Source organism: Myxocyprinus asiaticus, chromosome 27, assembly GCF_019703515.2.
Source record: "Myxocyprinus asiaticus isolate MX2 ecotype Aquarium Trade chromosome 27, UBuf_Myxa_2, whole genome shotgun sequence".
Classification (NCBI taxonomy): domain Eukaryota; kingdom Metazoa; phylum Chordata; class Actinopteri; order Cypriniformes; family Catostomidae; genus Myxocyprinus; species Myxocyprinus asiaticus.
The window spans coordinates 30,362,426-30,382,522 of record NC_059370.1 but is presented as its reverse complement, the minus strand read 5'-3'; the positions used below and the strand labels follow the sequence as shown (position 1 = coordinate 30,382,522).

Genomic DNA, 20,097 nt, shown 5'->3' with positions numbered 1-20,097 from the left:
TCAGATCCTCGGTGGCCGGCAGTGACACATCCGTCCCTGGGCAGACGGCCGCAGCTGCTCCTCGATTGGCTGATAGTGGCGAGGACTCCACAACAACGCATCCCTCCTCCTTCCCGTGTTATAATGGGAAAAGAGGAGGTGGGAACCGGACGAACCATCAAAGTAATGTTTAATGTAAAATTAAAACATAAAGACAAAACACACACATGGCAGCTGCATGTGGCTCTCTCTCCCCCGAACTGCTGCATCCGGCTGCCTTTATCCCTCTCCTCAGCTGATTAGCACGATTGGGGGTCAGGCATGAGTAGTCACGGCCTGGCCACGCCCCCCTCCTCGTCACAAATGTTATTTGACTTTGTAGTATTACATGGAACACTAGAGGCGAGGAAAGCACAGACAGAGGGCGTTTTATAGGTGCTCACTCCCTTTGGGATTTTATCAGTCTCTTCCTAAGGCGAGTTTGGAGGATTTATGAATCTAACCTTTATTTTATGAACTTTAAATGTGAGAGGGCTGCAGGCCAGTAGACAGGAGTGTTTGGTGGAATTTATTCCACACATTCTTTTTCTTAATATCTCATCCTAGGTTTGCTTTCTTTCATTCGTTCTATTTTCTTTCTTCAGCAATCCATCTGTCTCATTCTATCCATCTCTCCATCCATCAGCAGGTGACTGTTGCTATGCAGCATGTTACTTTCTCCATCTCACCTTTGCATTCATCTCTCTAGTTGTGTGCTGACCCATAACTCAAGGCAATCTCAGCTCCTTTTTAAGTAGATTACAATAGAGTCAACCCGCATTACTTTAGCCAGGTGGCTTAATAGTTTGTGAAATCTCACTTAATTTTAGTTAGTGTGCTGAGAATCGACTGGCATTTGGCATGAAAAAGGGGCCACACTCAGTGCTGCCCAATGAAATAGACCAATGGTCACCATAGATTTTGCTCTCCTGGTGTTTCATAAGTATTTGGCTGCTTAAAATGGCAGCTCTATTTAAAAGGCAATCATCGCTAAGTGACTTTTCTGTCAGCTCAATATTGCATGACAATTGATGCATAGTGGGCTGTTAATGTGGCATCTCAAGGACCCCAGACATTGAAAATTACATTAATTAAAGCAACATTTGATTTCAGTCACAATGGCTCACTGCGTCCCAGTGCGTGCAAGGTTTTCACACTCTCTGAATGAGGCCATTTCATTTTCCCTCATCACAAATCATCTGAAGTGTCACCTGTGCTGGGTCAGCAGCCAATAATACCATAGCCACTGGCTTTTCCCAAAAGACTGTATTTCCATGTTAACCAGAAGCAGAGGCTCTGACCCACTAAAGTCCCTTATAGACCATTTCAAGGACTGTTCGTTGGTGACGTCAAGTAATGTCACTGTTCCATGAACATTTCCTGCTTGTCAAAACAGAGACCAGAGACGGCTCACTTCTATTAAAATGAATGGAAGAAACTGGAACGCCCAACAGCAGCCAACAGTCAACGAAAAAAATACAGCCTCATCACCACTGCCTTTAAACACCGAACGTGCCTCTCCTCAGGAGACCAGTCTCTACCTGCTGGCATCTTCGCAGGTCCAGGAACGGAGCAATGAGGGTCCAGTGCGAGTTAGATGCGTCGCCGGACCAACACCCCCGGCGTGAGTTAGATGCAATACCAGGGATTGGAGCACACATCACGGCCGGGCCGCTCTAGTGAAGCCGGCTCCACACGCGCCTTGGACCAATAAAATGTTACTGCTTATTTCAAATATGTTCTTTTATCGTAATCTTGACCAACCATTTTTCAGTCTTTCCCCATTCAAGTAGATAGGAGCTGTATCAAGTAGTATTCAAGTAGTCACAAACTGCCCAAGAGTGTTCCAAAAACGTCCGCAGAGTGGACTGACTTAACTTGAAAAAGAGCCTTTGCTGAAAGGATCTGGAAATACGTTTGGACCGTTCTAATTCATTTGTTTTTGTTTACATTCTTGAAATGGTCTATAGGCAAGTTCGCATACTGGTCCGTATTATCGACCCATATTGCTTCTGTGCAGCTATTTCCAGTCTGAAGAGAGAAAAAACAATTGCATGATTACATTTCAAAAACAAATTTCAAATCATCAATAAATTAATCTGACAACAATGGTATCAAAACTTTTATTTCTTTAGATCAAATCAGGCAAAAAAAAAAAAAACTTTTTTAGTATTTTTTATAGCTAATGTTTTTATAGGGAATTGGTTCTTTTAACTCTAAAGGGGACTTCCATTCCTACAGCCTTTGTGATGCCTGTATCAATAATCATATTGACACTTTTAACTGTAAGAGAGAACCACAGTTGCCATACCTTAAAGCGCTAGAATTTATCCAATTAAAATATGTAGGAGTGGTCTGTCTCCTCCCTTTATAATGTATCTGGACACATTAACAAAAGTGTTTACTGTTGGAGATTGAACTCTGAGACACCAGTGATGGTTACTGGTGACACAATGTGAGGTCACAGTGCAGTTTTCGTTTTACCATGGAAAGATAGTAAGGGACGAGGCTCTCGGCGGTGCTAAGGATTTTAGACTGCATGTTTTATTTACACAAAACTCCAGATGACTTGAAAATTTCAGGTCACATCTTCAGGGTGCTTAATTATGGACTGAAGCTTAAGGAGAATAGCGTTTAGCCTTTTCATGTCTCTTTGCATTTGTTTGTTAGTCTCAGCATCTGCCTCTACCCGATAATTTCCTTTAAACATTCACTTCAGTGCACACTATTCTTCAGTCTTTTGCAAAACTGTTGTGACGAGGTCTGTTTCCGCTTTTGTCTTTTAGGAAGACTGTTTATCCCCCCACTGCATATATTAAACACCCACACACACGCTCCACGCTCTACTCCAAAAACATGTGAGCCGTTTATCAAAGCACTTCTCTCTTTCTCTCAAAAATGTCTTTCAAATAAGTATGCCTCAACACCTTTGTCTCTCATACACTATTCTACCACACAATGTTCTTACTTCAGGGTCTTTGGTTCTCTCTCTCTCGCTCTCTCTCTCTCTCTCTCACACACACACACACACACACACACACCTAGACCCATGGAGGCATCCTAATCTGATCAGTAGACTCTAGTCTCTCCTAACCACATTCTTGCATGAGAGATACTTGCATGACAGAGACCAGACAAATCAAATCAGCTTTTTTAAATGAACAGTCTGAGAGTATATCTGCTCTAAACAAATATCCCCTCCTGAATGGATGAGTTCTGATAAAATCGTATCACCAACAGTTTACAACCAACAGCAGCTATTAGTTGGAAAAAAAAAATAGTAATTTTATTTTATTTTTTTCAGAGTTAACTGATTTGCAGTGCAAATTGAAATGATTTTGATAGTTTAAAAAAATAAAATAAAATTTATCCAGTCAGAGTCCACCTCTTTAGACAAGCATTGAGCACACAGGAGGCAGTTATACAGTCATGGCCAAAAGTTTTTCATGTTCATAGAGTTTTACATGCAATTTCTCCAGCCTGATCTCATGAAAATTACGTGACTGAGGCAACATTTTTGCTAAATAAAATTACACGGTTCATTATCACTGCAGTTTCGAGTGAAATGTCCACTGAGGGGCACTAAAAGCAAGTTAAATGTTAACCCCAAAAATTTGAGGTTTGAAGGTTAATTAGTTTTAAAATAACAAAACATACCTCCCTAACTTTTAACGTAAACCTAACTTATAGTGTCATAAAAAGCAAATGTGTGATGATAGAGCAGTAGCTATGACACTTTCGGCTCACATGTCGACTCTCCTGGCTTTGTTGGACTCGTACCCCAGCCTTCTGCATATAAAGTCCAACACTCTATCAGTTGAGCTACTATGCAACTTAGTTATGTTGGAATAAACTTGTAAATGTAGTAGGTAATGTAATGCAAGCATTAAAATGTATCATCATTTAAAGCATGCATTATAGTAAAAGTGTTTTGATGTCATAAGAAAGCATTGTGTTTATCTGCCGTTTTACTTGTGATTTGTGTGAAAGTTAATAAAACTCATTGTTGAGCCTCTGGTGTTAGTTTCACCAGAAAACTGCAGCAAAACATAGGACGAGGCACTTAAAACTCATTTAGCAAAAATGTAGTTATAGTAATGTGATCTATGAGATCAGGTTGAACTTCTCTATTTTTAAAAAGTAAGAGAAGAAAATGGGTAAGCAAAGCACATAACCAGAAAACAATTCAGCAATTTCAGCAATACTTAAATATTAATTTATTTCAGTTAGGTTCAATTCAATTCAGGTCAGTTCAGTTAATTTCCTTTGTTACTCCTAATACTGCAATTGTTGCAGCAAAACAAAAAATTTGAAAAACTCCCTCCAGCTGTTTTCAAACTTTAGGTCACTAATCTAATGACTGGCTTGATGGATTCCTGTCTTTCTCAATCCCTCTTCCTTCTCCCTCTTTCTCTGTTTCTCGCCCCTCCTGCAGATGGCTGTCCAAAACGGTGTAATGGAAATGGACAGTGTCTGTTGGGTCAAAACAGCTGGCACTGCGAGTGCAAAACTGGATGGAGGGGCACCGGCTGCAGTGTCGCCATGGAAACATCATGTGCAGACAACAAAGACAATGAAGGAGGTGAGAAATCTATTGTTTTCTCTGTGAGAACTTTGTCTCACATGCAATTGGAACAGCCACATGACATACATATAATGCGTGTCATTGAAGAACATTCACATGATGCCACAGCACGAAATTCCATATTTAGTTGCAAAATGAGTTTTCGCATTTTATGTTCTGATGGGGTCAGAGTAACTATTCACAGTAGTACACAAACAGTGTTTGAAAATAAATGCTCCATTTTAGCTAAAAGTGGCAAATAAAAATTCTGCCTGTCGTCATTTATACAGCCATCTACAATTCTTTGAATGTGTATTTCGTAGAAATAAACAGACCTTTCCAGTTGACTACTATGGCTATTCTCTGAACAAATCTAGAGCTGGACTGTTGGTTTTCATCTGAAATGATGAATTAAAAGGAAGCACATACAGTGTTCTGCAGAAAGTGATTTTATTCAAAGTCCAAAGATGACGGAAAGAAAAAGCAGACCTCGCACCATGTGGTAAATGAGAAGCAGAAGAGAGACAAACTTCAGATTCAACAAACTGGTGTCCAAAACATACGAGAACACTTGATGAACACTGATGAAATGGCCTCTTGTTCAGCAGATGAAATATGTTTTATTTTTTAAACATAGTGATGAAGAAAGGAATATTTTGCTGCTTTGGGCAGCTTTGATTGATTGTGTACCATTATAATATGACATTACTCATCACATAACATGGCTGTTTCCTTTCTTCTAGATGGTCTGACTGACTGTATGGATCCAGACTGCTGTATACAAAGTCCCTGCCAGAATAGTCCACTTTGTAAAGGGTCCAGGGACCCCTTACAAGTCATCCAGCAGGGTCAGCTCCCCGAGCAAAAAGTACGTTCCTTCTACGACCGTGTCAAGATGCTAGTGGGCCGGGACAGCACACACATAATCCCTGCCGACAACCCCTTTAACGCAAGGTAACTTTCTCTACTGCACTAAACAGCTCACAAGCTACTCGGTTGTATGTATATTCCAAGTCATAGTTGCTTTATTTTCATTTATTTCCTTCGTAGTAGTAGAAGAAGAATTGAAATATGAAATATAATGCGAAATGTATTGCATATCTGTTGGTCATGCAAAAACAAGCTGATGAGTTGACTATAAGGATTGTATGTTTTTTTTTTTGTTGTTGTTGGGTTTTTTTTAAGCAGATGTTGGTATCACTTTGGATGTATTGGTTATCAAGCAGATGATATCCTGTTGTTTGTTCTATCTTCTATCTTCACCAGTCTGGCATCGTTGATCAGAGGTCAGGTGGTGACTACAGATGGAACCCCACTTGTGGGAGTTAACGTATCGTTTGTCAAGTACCCCCAGTATGGCTACACACTCACTCGCCAAGATGGAACGTAAGCATCACCATATTACTCTTACCTACACGTCTAACCCCTTACATCAAAATATTTTGATGGAACTCATCCTTATCTTAACCTTGAAATACCCCTAATATCAGAAGAATATGATAAGATGGATAATAATAATTCCTGAAATCTGATAAGTTGTTAAGAATGTTGTTCCAGGACCAACAAAGATGGCAAACTGGTCTTGCTTGGCAAAATTACAGTTACCATCAGTTACCACAGTTAAACCACATCAGCCATGCAACAAACAACCCCTTTCCCTCTGAAATACTTTATTCAATCAAGCATTGTTTTGTGACTTACTTGTTTATATAAGCTTCTAGTGATTTAGAGAGCTACATACTAACTGAACAAATCTTTATTAGATTAATTTAGAGCCGGGAAAACTCAGTCTTTCCGTTGCAATGACTGTAATCTATCAAAACAATGAATCATCCCTCCCAGTGAAATGGCATTTTTAATGGTAAAAGCATTCAGAACGTAATAGCGCTATCAATAACCGAGAATAACACAAGTACATATTTGTTTTTGCACTCCGCTTGCCTTTCCCCCTCCCTCTCGCTCTCATTTCATTAGATTTGACCTCATTGCCAATGGCGGAGCCTCTCTCACCCTACACTTTGAGCGAGCTCCATTTCTGAGCCAAGAGCGCACGGTGTGGCTTCCATGGAACATTTTCTATGCCATGGACACACTGATGCTGAAGACAGAGGAGAACACGATCCCAAGCTGTGATCTTAGTGGCTTTGTGAGGCCTGATCCTGTGGTGGTGGCTTCCCCCCTATCCTCCTTCTTCAGCTCCAGACCAGGAGAAAGGTCCATTATTCCAGAGACCCAGGTTAGAGGATTACTCGGTTCCTAAGAATATAGACCTTCATTACTGTAATCACCACATTAATGCATTTTGCACTGATGAGATTCTTTGACTAACTCTGTTACACTGAAAGAACTATCCTATTTCCCACCTATAATTTTTTTGTGTCCTGAGACTGTATTTTAAATTAAACATGAAATAAATATTGACCCAATTTACTCTTCTAATGCTTATTCCAAGTCTGATTGTGAAAGATACATTTGTGCACATTATTTCAAATAAAAAATATTATCTTTGCATTTTCTTTTATGAAAACGCAATAACTTCCACTTCCTCTGAAATTACTTTCCTTTTACACTGACATCGTTTGGGCCATGCAGCTATTGGATAATGTTAAACAAAAGCCAAATAGCTATTTACATTTGCATGTAGTCATTTAGTAGACGCTTTTGTCCAAAATGACAAACGAGGAGCATAACAAGAAAATTTGTCATACAAAAGTCAAATTTATTAAATAGGAAGTGCCTTTAAGGTTGTAGTCTGGTTTAGTGCTTGTGTACGAGAAATGTCTTCAGTTGTGTCCTGAATTATACAAGCACTCAGCTCCATTCTTTTATCGAACACCCACTTTTAACGATCCAGTCATTTACAAATGAACACGTCAAGTCCCTGCCTACATTTTTTTATTTTTGCATATCCTGTTTCACTTAGAATTACTTCACATTACAGAAGAAAAGTGGGTTGAGAACAGGGTTTTACATTGACTTTAGACTTGAAAGTCATTCTTCCATCTGTCCACTAGGTTCTTCATGAGCAGATTGAGATCCCAGGCACAAGTCTAAAGCTCTGTCATCTGAGCTCCAGGGCAGCAGGTTACCATTCATTGCTCAAGATCACCATGACCCAAGCTGTGGTGCCTCTTAACCTTGTCAAAGTCCATTTAATGGTAGCAGTGGAGGGCCACCTCTTCCAGAAGTGGTTTCATGCCTCACCTAACCTCGCCTACACCTTTATCTGGGACAAGACAGATGCATACGGCCAGCCTGTCTATGGCCTGTCTGATGCAGTGGGTAAGGGCACGGAGAGAGTGAATGTCTGGCATGTGTCATTTCCTGATCCCATTTCCCCACTTTTCCCCATCATTTATTTTTTTCTCCCTTCTACTCTTATGAATAAAAGTAGCAAAAGGCCAAAACAAGCAGATGCATTCAACTGACAAAAAACATGAGACGACATAGTTGTTATTTAGCATGGAAGGAATGCTGTATTGGCCAATCATCACTCAAGATCACAACTATCCATTTATGAATAGCTATTATATAAGCACACCACTTAAACAGGCATAGGTTCTCATCTATAATGGCATTCTCCTGAGGGAACACAGTGAGAGTTAATGTCAGGATTAGTGCTCATCCACATGAACGTAGGACCCAGGGACCCTCTCTGCTATCAGGGATCATTCAGCCTCGTTGTCCCTTTCAAAGTACAATTACAGGTAGCTAGTGTTGAAAATGCTGTGAACTAGGTTTGTCACGATACCATAATCATATTTTATGGTATTATACCAGTTAAAGTATCACGATAGCAAGTAGAATCACGATACCACACGATAGTGTGTTCATTCTTAACACAGTTTGTCATAGCAAAGGTGGTTCTTAGAAACTAGCCATTCCACTTGTTGCTCCGGAAGTGGTGAAAATAACTGAAGGATAAACTGGGAGAAGACTCAAATGGACTAACTTCACCTAATACATTCTTATTTTGGTGTAAAATATATATATATATATATATATATATATATATATATATATATATATATATATATATATATATATATATATATATCTTCACCACATTAAAATAACCAGTTCAAACGGCAACGGCTTGAAACTTTTATTCCATTATTTCGGTGATTATTTGAATGTTGGTAACATATAAATAAAGATATTCTGGAGGGCCTGGGTAGCTCAGTGGTAAAAGACGCTGGCTACCACCCCTGGAGTTCGAATCCCAGGGGTGCTGAGTGACTCCAGCCAGGTCTCCTTAGCAACCAAATTGGCCCGAGGGTAGAGTCACATGGGGTAACCTCCTCCTGGTTGCTATAATGTGGTTCGTTCTCAGTGGGGCGTATGGTGAGTTGGGCGCGGATGCCGCAGTGGATGGCGTGAAGCCTCCACACGCGCTATGTCTCCGTGGCAACACGCTCAACAAGCCACGTGATAAAATGCGTGGGTTGACGTCTCAGACGCGGAGGCAACTGGGATTCATCCTCCGCCGCCCGGATTGAGGTGAATCCATGAAGACTTAAAAGCGCACTGGAAATTGGGCATTCCAAATTTGGTGAAAAAGGGAGAAAAAAATAAAATAAAAAAATCAATAAAGATATTCTAATGCTGAAAAGACTTTTTTGAGCAGCTGTTTCATTATTACAACTGCTTCAGCCCCTCCCTCCTGGTAAACAGCAGCGCAAATGCAGATTACATACACACCGTTTGATCACACGCCTCAGGGACGTGACCAAACCGATCTGATCATAACTGCGAAGTTACCACCATCATTCATTTGCATTTGGAAAAAATTAAACAAGTGCAACGTCCGATTTTTCAGAGAAACGGTAAATCCGTAAATGTTAAGATAAAGCATTTAGGTTAAATGAAGTGTGTGTGAGTGTGTGTGTGTTAGTGAGGAATACTCCCCACCCCATAACTCCTATCTCTTTCTGTTGTTTCCCCTCTTTCTCAGCCTGTCTACTTTCCAGCGCTCTACATCTCTCTTTCATTTAAATCTTTCTTGTACGTATAATCCCTCTCACCAAACCCCTATCTACATATATTTACTCATATACTGTATATACTGCCATGTATACTCACTGCCTCATCTTTAGGCCTCTGTATGTATTTATGGTAATGTATTCATGCAGTTATGTGCCATTTTTCATGAGTTGGTTCGAGAGTTTTTGTGGCAACAAATCTTGCGATGACCCTGTGGTGGCAGCACTGATCTCACAGTCCAGTTTGAAAAGTGAAATCTCAAATCATGTCTTGCCACAGAGTGTCTGAACAAATCATGTTCACACTTTACAGGGGTGTTTGTGGTTGTGTGAAAGCACCCAAGCTGTGGTTATTTGTGAAGGCTTGCCCAGAACCTGAAATGTAAAACCTCTGCCCAGCAGTCCACAAATCTGAAAAGAGAAATGTTGTGATGATTATATCTACTGTTGCCTCACAGGAGCTGTGTATGTGTGTCTCAAAGCACTGATTTTTTTCTCTCTTTTTTTTTTTTCTCTAAATTTTCCGGCTTTTAATTTGGCCTGTGGTTTTCAAATAAATATTTATATGCTGCCTCTCTTTTTCCCAGCTAGACTCCCCAACCAATCTGCTTCATTTCATGTAAATTAATCATCTCTAATATTGGCCTGTCATGTAGTTAATTAAATACTGTTTTGAAACATTTTGTATACTCTTTCTCTTTTTTTCTTATGGTTTTGCTCTCTGTCCTCAAGTCTCTGTGGGATATGAATATGAATCATGTCCTAGTCTGGTGCTTTGGGAGAAGAGGACGGCTATGCTACAGGGCTATGAGCTGGAACCTTCCAATCTGGGCGGCTGGTCTCTGGACAAACACCATATACTCAACCTGCGCAGTGGTAGGAGCTTAATGCTCTCACGCATACAGCTAAAACATAACCACACTGCACATTCTAGACATACATGATATAATTTTTGTTAAAACCCCTTTTAATTCCTAAAAGAAAGTGACTTCAAGGGGACATGTCATGAACAACTCTTCTGAAATAATAGAGTCCTAAATACTATGTAGTTCAGTCTATCTACAGCATTTATGATAACTAAGCTGCAAGAACATGTCATTCAGAAACTGTAATGCTTATGATGACAGAACTATGAGCACATTAACGTATGACCACCCCCATCGATATCCAAAAACATCAGTGAAGCCATTTTAATTCAATGACCAAAAGGTTCACCAATCAAAACCAAGGTAATTTTATTATATACAGGAAAATATATAAGGTAGGTACTGTGGCAAAAACAGTCTGTTTAATTCAAAGGGTCAGAGAGCGGGTGGAAAATGGTCATTAAAAACTAAATTACAAAATATATTGCACTGTTTAAAGCTTACTCAACTTTGAACTTTGAATAATTATACGTTATTATTATATTTGAATAATTAAAATTTCATTTTTGTAATTTAATAAATGGCCAAAGGGCTTTTTCAGGTATGTATGCTTGGACTGAGATAGGAAGTGAAGAGAGGGCCATAATCCTCTGACACACAGGACGTCTGATGTGATGTGATGTGATCTGAAGCTAGGCTGCTTTTAGTCTAGAGGCATGTTACCTCGATAACTTAATTTTATAGCCCCAAAATGCGGATGTAACTTTCAAAAACAAATGTTCATAAATGGGTCAGGGAAACTGCTTTTATTGAAAATGGCCTTTTGGAAATGACACTTTCTTTTTAAATTTAAATGGTTATTGTTTCTTTATTTCATCTGATATTAGGTATCCTTCATAAGGGCAGTGGTGAGAACGTGTTTGTGTCCCAGCAGCCGCCCATCATCACAAGCATCATGGGTAATGGGCGTCGGCGCAGCATCTCATGCCCAAGTTGTAATGGCCTGGCTGATGGAAATAAGCTTTTGGCACCTGTTGCCCTGGCAGCAGGCATTGACGGCAGCCTCTATGTTGGAGACTTGAATTTCGTACGCAGAGTTTATCCCAATCTCAATACCACACGCATTCTGGAGCTCAGGTATGACAAGAGGGCAAGAGGAGACTTTTAATACTTAAATGAAATATACAGAATATACAGCAGTGATGAATGCATGAAAAGTGGGACGACTGATAAAGTGGGAGTGGGGCTTAATCCCCTGTCACTATGTATATATTCTCCCTTGACTAAAAATCTGAATTAATTAATCCTAAACTAGTATGGGGTGTCCCGCTTTACCTGTATTGTCCCTATATTTCTTATGTCAAAAGTTAATTTGCACATCATTTGCATCATAATGATATCATTCTTTTTGCTTTTGTCACATCCTACAGAAATAAGGATTTTCGACACAGGTGGGCCTTTAATTCAATTTTTTCTCACTTTGAACTCTTTACTCTGATTATCCATTAAATATTATAATAAAGCAAAAGACTTTAATTATTGAAATAACAAGTTGTAGCTAATTGCATAATAGTGGCACTGACTTCTCAATGACCTAATTTTTCATAGTAACAACCCGACTCATAAGTACTTCTTGGCTGTGGACCCAGTCTCTGGGGCTCTGTTCATCTCGGACACAAATTCACGGCGAATCTACAAGGTGCATTCGCTTAGTGGGGGAAGACTGCTGGCAGACAATGCTGAGGTGGTGGCAGGCACGGGAGAGCAATGCCTGCCCTTCGACGAGAGATGTGGGGATGGGGGCAAAGCTGTTGAAGCCACCCTCATGAGCCCCAAAGGTGAGAAAACGACAACATTGAAGAATACCAAAAAAGAAAGAAGCAAAATAAGTTGGTTTTAGTTCAAAAGTTTTACTGTAAGTTATTCCATTGGTTATCCCCCTCACGCCAGTTGAAGTCATCATAATGTATCACATTTATACAGTATGTGCCAGGCTGAGGTGAGGAAACATCTCTTCGGGCTGTCTTTACATCTATTTCCTTTGTAGCAGTGACACCTAACATGGGTAAAAAGAGCCGTATCCTGCAGCTGCTTCCACAATCACAGGAACATTCAACATTAAGCTATTAATTCATTTCTAAATGTGCTGTTGGGAGTAAGAGTTGCTGGCTTCAGCTATTTATGTCTCTTGGTATTCACTCTCTCTCTCCGTCTATCTCTCAAAGATAATGTTACTTAATAGGCTCTATTAACTGTAAGTCGTAACAGCACAATTGTGTGAGCGAGCATTTCTCTGTATTATACAACTTTTGTTTTTACGTAGATCACATAGACTTGTAGGAAAGATGAAATTACAAATGAGATATCTTCAGTGATTCAATATTTTCTTCTGGACAACAATGAGGTTAAATAGAGAGCAAATGGATAGTTTTGCAGTGTCCTTCTCCTGGGATATTTCTTCTAAGAAAAAGACCCTATTAATCATTCATGTGTCCGCAAGAATTTCATTGTTGTCAACAATGTGCTCAGATTTGCAAAGACACCAAAGTGTGCAATCAAAAGTCAGAGATTTGAAAATGAACTCATAAAATGTAATTATTTTGAATGGAATTACTTATTTTAATGGTATATACTGTAGACTAAAAGCAATGAATATGCGTATATATATATATATATATATATATATATATATATATATATATATATATATATATAGATAGATAGATAGATAGATAGATAGATAGATATAGATATAGATATAGATATATTTACACACACACACACACACACTACTGGTCAAAAGTTTTGAAACACTTGACTGAAATGTTTCACATGATCTTAAAAATCTTTTGTTCTGAAGGAGTATGTTTAAATGTTTGAAATTAGTTTTGTAGACAAAAATATAATTGTGCCACCATATTAATTTATTTCATTATTAAACTAACATTTAATTTAAAATAAAAAAGTTTTTGAAATTGATGACTTGGACGAAATAATAAAGAAAAGCAGCCAATAAGTGTCTAACATAGATGTGAATCTTCAATACTGTTTAAAAAGCATCCCAGGATGATACCTCAAGAAATTGGTTGAGAAAATATCAAGAGTACATGTCTGCAAATTCTACGCAAAGTGTGACTACTTTGAAGATGCTAAAATATAACACAGTTTTGATTTATTTTGGATTTTGTTTAGTCACAACATAATTCCCATAGTTCCATTTATGTCATTCCATAGTTTTGATGACTTAACTATTATTATAGATAACGGTGCAATGATAAGTTAAAGCAGGTTTTGACAGTAAAATCCAGGTTTGTGTGTGATTTTAAATTTATGCTTGTAGAGAGAGAGAGAGTAGAGAGGTGACAGACTACATGACTCAGACTCAGTCAAGTGCACTCAGTCTCTCCCCTCATGCTATTTGTCTCCCTGTCTTTTTGTTCAAACCCCCCTCTGTATCATATACCATCACAGGTCCATTCTATAGCAAGCATCTTGTTGTCAACACTTAGAGATATTCTTGTCTGCTTCTGCCTTGTGTCTCTGATAAAGGGAATTGATGGGTTGACACAAGAGTGATGCTTGATAGACGTGTATTACATGAGTTATATGGGACAGGAGAAAAGGAAAGACAGATTGAGACGAGCCTGAAGATAAACTTGTTGAGACCCAGATCAAAGTTTCACCAGCTCTGATCATTAAAAAGTCTTGTTGGAGGGTGAACCACTGAAGACAAAACTAAGCATGTCTTCACATGCAAAGGGTTTGTTATTCTGTATCACCCCTGAACTTCCTGGATGACTTATTACCCTGTTCACTTCATTCATTCTCTCTCTCTCTCTCTCTCTCTCTCTCTCTCTCTCTCTCTCTCTCTCTCTCTCTCTCTCTCTCTCTCTCTCTCTCTCTCTCTCTCTTTTTCAGGCATTGCTGTAGACAAGAATGGGCTCATGTACTTTGTGGATGCCACTATGATTAGAAAGGTGGATCAGAACGGCATCATCTCTACTCTACTGGGCGCTAATGACCTCACTGCTGTTCGCCCACTGAGCTGTGACTCCAGCATGGATGTCAGTCAGGTCAGCAAGATAACAATCTTGGCCAGTATTACAACTTGCTCCCAGGAAAATATACAAAGTAGGATGGGTAATTTGAGCAAAGAATCTATTTGAATCCCCGTTCACACTGACAGCGGTTTTATCAATGGAGGTCGTCAGGTCGCTGTACTGTTGTGTTCCTGCTGCTGGTGGGCTGCTCACCTGGCCATAGCTTTTGAAAATATGATCACAAATGAAATGAATTGCTGTTAAAAATGAGGTGACATTCTATTTTGACAAGGCATCAGTTTTCTTGCTGCTAAAAATTAAAAATTTTAACATGTCTATATAAAATCGTAAGCTAATTTGATTGGAAATCACCAACTCTCATTGACAGTGTTGGGTGTAATCTGATTACAAAGTTATTAGTTACTGTATTCTAATTACATTTTGATAAAAAAGAAAGTTGTGTAACATTACAATTAAACATTTTTTAATCAGATTACATTTACTGACTTTAAGTTAATTTATTTTATTAATTACTTGGGTTACACATACTGTGTATTTCTAAAAATAATATTATTTATGCAGAATACAATTTAAACAGGAATTATATTCATATGTATATTCCTGTGTTTGTGTTTCTGTGACAGCTAAAGAGGCAACGTCTGTGAAAAAGAAGGAATATGCAGTACACATTATTTTGAATTTGTTGAGCAGTAAAACAAAAACAAAGAAAATTGTTTTAGAAAGTAACTTTAAAGTAATTAGTCATGTGTTACTAATGTGCAATTACTTTCTCCATGACGTAATCAATAAAATAATCTGGTTACAGTTTTAGAGAAATTTGTAGTGGATTATTTATTATTATTATTATTATTATTATTATTATTATTATTAGTTTTGAGTACTTATCTAACACTGTTCATTGAATTAATAACTTCTGCTTGCTTTGACATTTCATAATGCTGTCAGTATGAACAGGGATTAAGAATCAATGACTCTTTAAAACAGATCCTCAAAGCTCAAAATGCAGATGTGCAAGTTTTAATTATGTATTGTGGGCTTGCAAAAACTTGATCAGAAGCCTAATTTATAATGCAAATAAGTGCCTGGTGAATCTTAAAGATTAAATTCAGTATGCTTGAATTTTTTCCATCTAGGTGCGGTTAGAGTGGCCAACAGACCTGGCAGTAAACCCCATGGACAACTCGCTTTACGTACTAGAGAACAATGTTATCCTACGCATCACTGAAAACCACCAAGTCAGTATCATTGCTGGGCGGCCTATGCACTGCCAGGTGCCTGGCATCGACTATTCCCTCAGCAAACTGGCCATACACTCTGCCCTGGAGAGTGCCACAGCTATTGCCATTTCCTATACGGGCATGCTCTACATCGCCGAGACAGATGAGAAGAAGATCAACCGTGTCCGGCAAGTCAGTAATAACGGAGAGATGTCGCTGCTAGCTGGTGCCGCATCCGAGTGCGACTGCAAAAACGACGTCAACTGTAACTGCTTCGCAGGAGATGACGGATACGCTACAGACGCTAGCCTGAACTCACCCATGTCTCTGGCTGTCTCACCGGATGGCACGCTCTACATTGCAGATCTCAATAACATTCGAATTCGTGCTGTCCGTATTAACCGGCCCAGTCCTTCGGCACTGGGGCGGTATGAGGTTGCATCCCCTCAAGAGCAAGAACTGTATGTGTTTAACGAGGAGGGTCTCCACCATCAGACCATCAGCTTAGTGACAGGCCTGTCCCTCTACAACTTCAGCTATGGCCCTGATGGAGAGCTAGCCACAGTGGTGGATTACTCCAATAACACTGTGAAAGTGCGGAGAGATGGTGCAGCGCAGAGTGGAGCAGGGATGCTCAGGCTCATTCTGCATCCTGAGAATCAGGTGATGATTCTGGGACTGGATCCTGCAGGGAGCCTGCGCTCTGTCTCTGCTCTCAATCAGGAGATAGTTCTGTTGGGATACAATGGCAACACTGGCTTACTGGCCACCAAGGCTGATGAGACAGGCTGGACAACCTTTTATGAGTAAGTTATTTTGTACTGTGCATTACATCTGGAAATAGCAGGGATAATAAGGATTTCTATGCCTGAAAAAGTCAAGGAAATTAGTTAAATCTTAAAAATCCATTGTAAAGTTATAGAAATGTCTATAGCGAATAAAAATGTTTCTAGTTAGGTTTTCCTCTAAAATACTTAATTGGCTAGAAATTGCTCTTTGTGAGTGCCATCTCAATTAAAGGGATACTTCACCCAAAAATGAAAATTCTCTCATTATTTACTCACCCTCATGATATCCCAGATGTGTATGACTTTATTTCTTCACCAGAACACATTTGAAGAAATATAAAACAAATAACTTAGCTCAGAAGGTCCTTAAAATGCAAGTGAATGGAGATTTCTCTTTTGAAGCTCCAAAAATCACAGACAGTCAGCATAAACTTCATCCATACAACAACAGCTGTTAAATTAATGTCTTTTAAAGTGACACTATCGCTTTTGGTGCAAAAAAGATAAATATTTAAGTACTTTTTTTACTCTAAATCATGCTTCTGGTCAGCAGCGGTACGCACATATGACGTAATCGCATTGGCATTTGAAAGACACAAGAAATGAAGCACGTGCGTCACAGCCGGAAGAGCAGCGCTGTTTACAGGTGAGGAGGAGGACCACTGTACAGTAGCTTGACTGGTTTTGGTTTAGATCTGTATTTATCTGTTTCTTTACTCTCAATGATGTGTTTGTGTGCTTATCCTGGATGTCTCAACCGAGAGGAGAACGTGAGATTACATCTGTGTCATAGCAACGCAAATACGTCACACGAGAGACCGCTTGGACTCCACCCTCTCCTGAAGCTTACCCGAAGTGTTGGATTATAATTAAAAAGTACTTAAATATTGATCTTTTTTTCACACCAAAAGTGATCGTATTGCTTTAGAAGATATTAATATAACCACTGGAGTTGTATCGATGACATTTATGCTGACTGTCTGTGATTTCTGGAGCTTCAAAAGAGAAATTACCATTCACTTGCATTTTAAGGACCTAATCCGGAGGGTCTCCACCATCAGACCATCGGCTTAGTTGCAGGCCTGCCCCTCATAAAATCAGGACATGTTCCTGACAATTGGAAAGAAAATCAAATCACTCCAGTCTTCAAACAAGGCAACAAATTTAACCCGAACAACTACAGGAGCATTTCAGTGAGCAGCAACCTTGGCAAACTATTCTGTTGCATTATAAATAACAGATTAACCCAATATCTCCAAGAAAACAAGACTTTACACAACTGTCAAATTTGATTCATACCAAAACAGAGAACAACTGATCATATATACACACTGCACACACTTATACACAAACATGTCCACCAAACAAAACAAGGAAATATATTTGTCTGTTTTATTGATTTAAAAAAAGCCTTTGATTCGGTTTGGAATGATGGATTGTTCCTAAAACCGATTCGGAGTGGATTAGGAGGAAAGGTTTATGATTTAATGAAGGACATGTACAAAGACAACAAATGCTGCATTAAAATAAACAACAGACAAACTGATAATTTCAGCCAGAAAAAGGGAGTTCGTCAAGGCTGCAGCCTAAGCCCTACTTTATTTAATATTTATATCAATGAACTGGCCACAATGCTTCAAAACTCATGTAGCCCTGGATTCACAATAGAGGACAGAGAAATTAAATGTCTTCTATATGCAGACAACCTGCTGCTGCTCTCACCTACTGAAGAGAGATTACGTGAAAGCCTCTCAATTCTAGAAAATTTCTGCAGTAATTGGCAATACCAATCAACATGGACAAGTCAAAAGTGATAATTTTTCAAAATAAAAATCATCTTCAAGACAAAATAAATATGTTTTTACACTTAGGGGAACAATTCTTAACCATGTTACCATTTACAATTATTTAGGTATATAGACTATCTCGGCTTCTGGAAAATTTGACTTGGCAGTAAAAGACCAGGCTCTTAGGGCATATTATAGTATAAGAAAATCACTATTTAAATTTAACCTCCCTATTAAACTGTGGCTGAAATTGTTTGACAGTGTCATCAAGCCCATACTTACATATGGCAGTGAAATCTGAGGCCCCAAATATAAACTGAATTATGAATCCTGGGACAAAAGTCCAAATGACATTTTCCACCTTGAATTCTGTACAAATATCCTGGGAGTTCACAGAAGTGCTTCTAACCTGGGTGGTCGGGCAGAACTGGGCAGATTCCCTCTTCTGACTGACATTCAAAAGAGAGCTAGTAAGTTTGGTTCCACCTGTCAGACTCTTCCCTAGAGTACCGCCATCACTGTGCATTTATACACACAGCAGCACACCCAGAGAGTGACCCTTTACAGTATTTAGTGGACAAACATCAGCTGATATATCAATTCAATTCTGGCAGGCAAAGCTAAAATTCAAACACAACCTTAGAAGAATACCTTCATCTTTGGCACAGCAAACTCAAACAAATTAACTTATTTCCCAAAAATTAAGACAGGATATAAATTGGCATCATCTGACCAAAATTAAAGACTACCATCACAGGAAGCTCCTTATGAAGTATCGTGTGTGTGAGCACAGTCTAGCTGTAGAGACAGGTCGGCACAGACAGAAATGGAGACCCAGAGAGAACAGACTGTGTTCACACTGCACTCAAGGAGTCATAGAGGATGAACTACACTTCCTCACTGAGTACAGTAAACATGAGAGCATTAGAAACACACACTTTACACTCATAGAACAGATACTGCCTGAGTTCAGTAGAATGAGTAAAATAAAGAAACTCTCATATGTTCTTGGAGAGAAGGCTTAATGTATAGATTTAGCAGCAGAGTATGTGTTCTCCTGTCATGATCTGAGAGAGAGAGGGTGACCTCTCACTAAATACTAAGTGTCAGTTTAATTTAATGTTACTCATTGCTCTCTGTAGTTACTTCTCTTTACAATTTGTGCACTTACCTGTATGTTGTTTTAAGTATGTAATAATTTTTTTATTATTTATTTATTTGTTTTTATTACTACTATTACAGAATGTTTTGGCAACATTGTACATTGTATGCAGTCATGCCAATAAAGCTGAGAGAGAGAGAGAGAGAGAGAGAGAGAGAGAGAGGAATAGGAGGGATATCACTGATCCTATATGGAATGATCCACAGAGGAGACATCACCAGATCTTCCCATTTTAACCCTTGTTTTTCTCCCTTCACCTTATCATCTTATGGAGTTTTTAACATAATACAGTATATTGAGAAAGGTGCTGTACAAATAAAATTGACTTGACAATGCCTGTGAGGCTTATAGTAAGAAGTAGAAGCCAAAATATTACATTAGATGTGTCATCTAGTTTCTTGAGATGTTTTAGGATTGTTTTACTTTCAAAAATTACTTTTCAAATGGATTTTCCTAACATTTATTGCATTTTCAGGTATGACAGTGAAGGGAGGCTAACCAATGTGACGTACCCCACGGGGATGGTTACAAGTCTACATAGAGAGATTGAAAAATCCATCAACATTGACATCGAGAGCTCCAACAGAGATGATGATGTCACTGTCATCACTAATCTTTCATCAGTTGAAGCTTCCTATACTGTTGTGCAAGG

General features: G+C 38.9%; 1 protein-coding gene across 1 annotated transcript in view; it reads left to right on the top strand.

Annotated features, from left to right (window-relative positions):
- The window catches only part of LOC127418193 (teneurin-2-like), a 341,320-nt gene that overhangs the window by 314,916 nt on the left and 6,307 nt on the right, over positions 1–20,097 (top strand). The window contains exons 13-24 of the mRNA XM_051658641.1: positions 4,454–4,600; positions 5,326–5,536; positions 5,849–5,968; positions 6,557–6,818; positions 7,597–7,864; positions 10,297–10,440; positions 11,318–11,567; positions 11,861–11,881; positions 12,039–12,268; positions 14,349–14,503; positions 15,625–16,514; positions 19,921–20,096. Of these exons, the coding sequence (XP_051514601.1) occupies positions 4,454–4,600; positions 5,326–5,536; positions 5,849–5,968; positions 6,557–6,818; positions 7,597–7,864; positions 10,297–10,440; positions 11,318–11,567; positions 11,861–11,881; positions 12,039–12,268; positions 14,349–14,503; positions 15,625–16,514; positions 19,921–20,096 (2,874 nt within the window). The remainder of the gene's footprint in view (positions 1–4,453; positions 4,601–5,325; positions 5,537–5,848; positions 5,969–6,556; positions 6,819–7,596; positions 7,865–10,296; positions 10,441–11,317; positions 11,568–11,860; positions 11,882–12,038; positions 12,269–14,348; positions 14,504–15,624; positions 16,515–19,920; position 20,097) is intronic.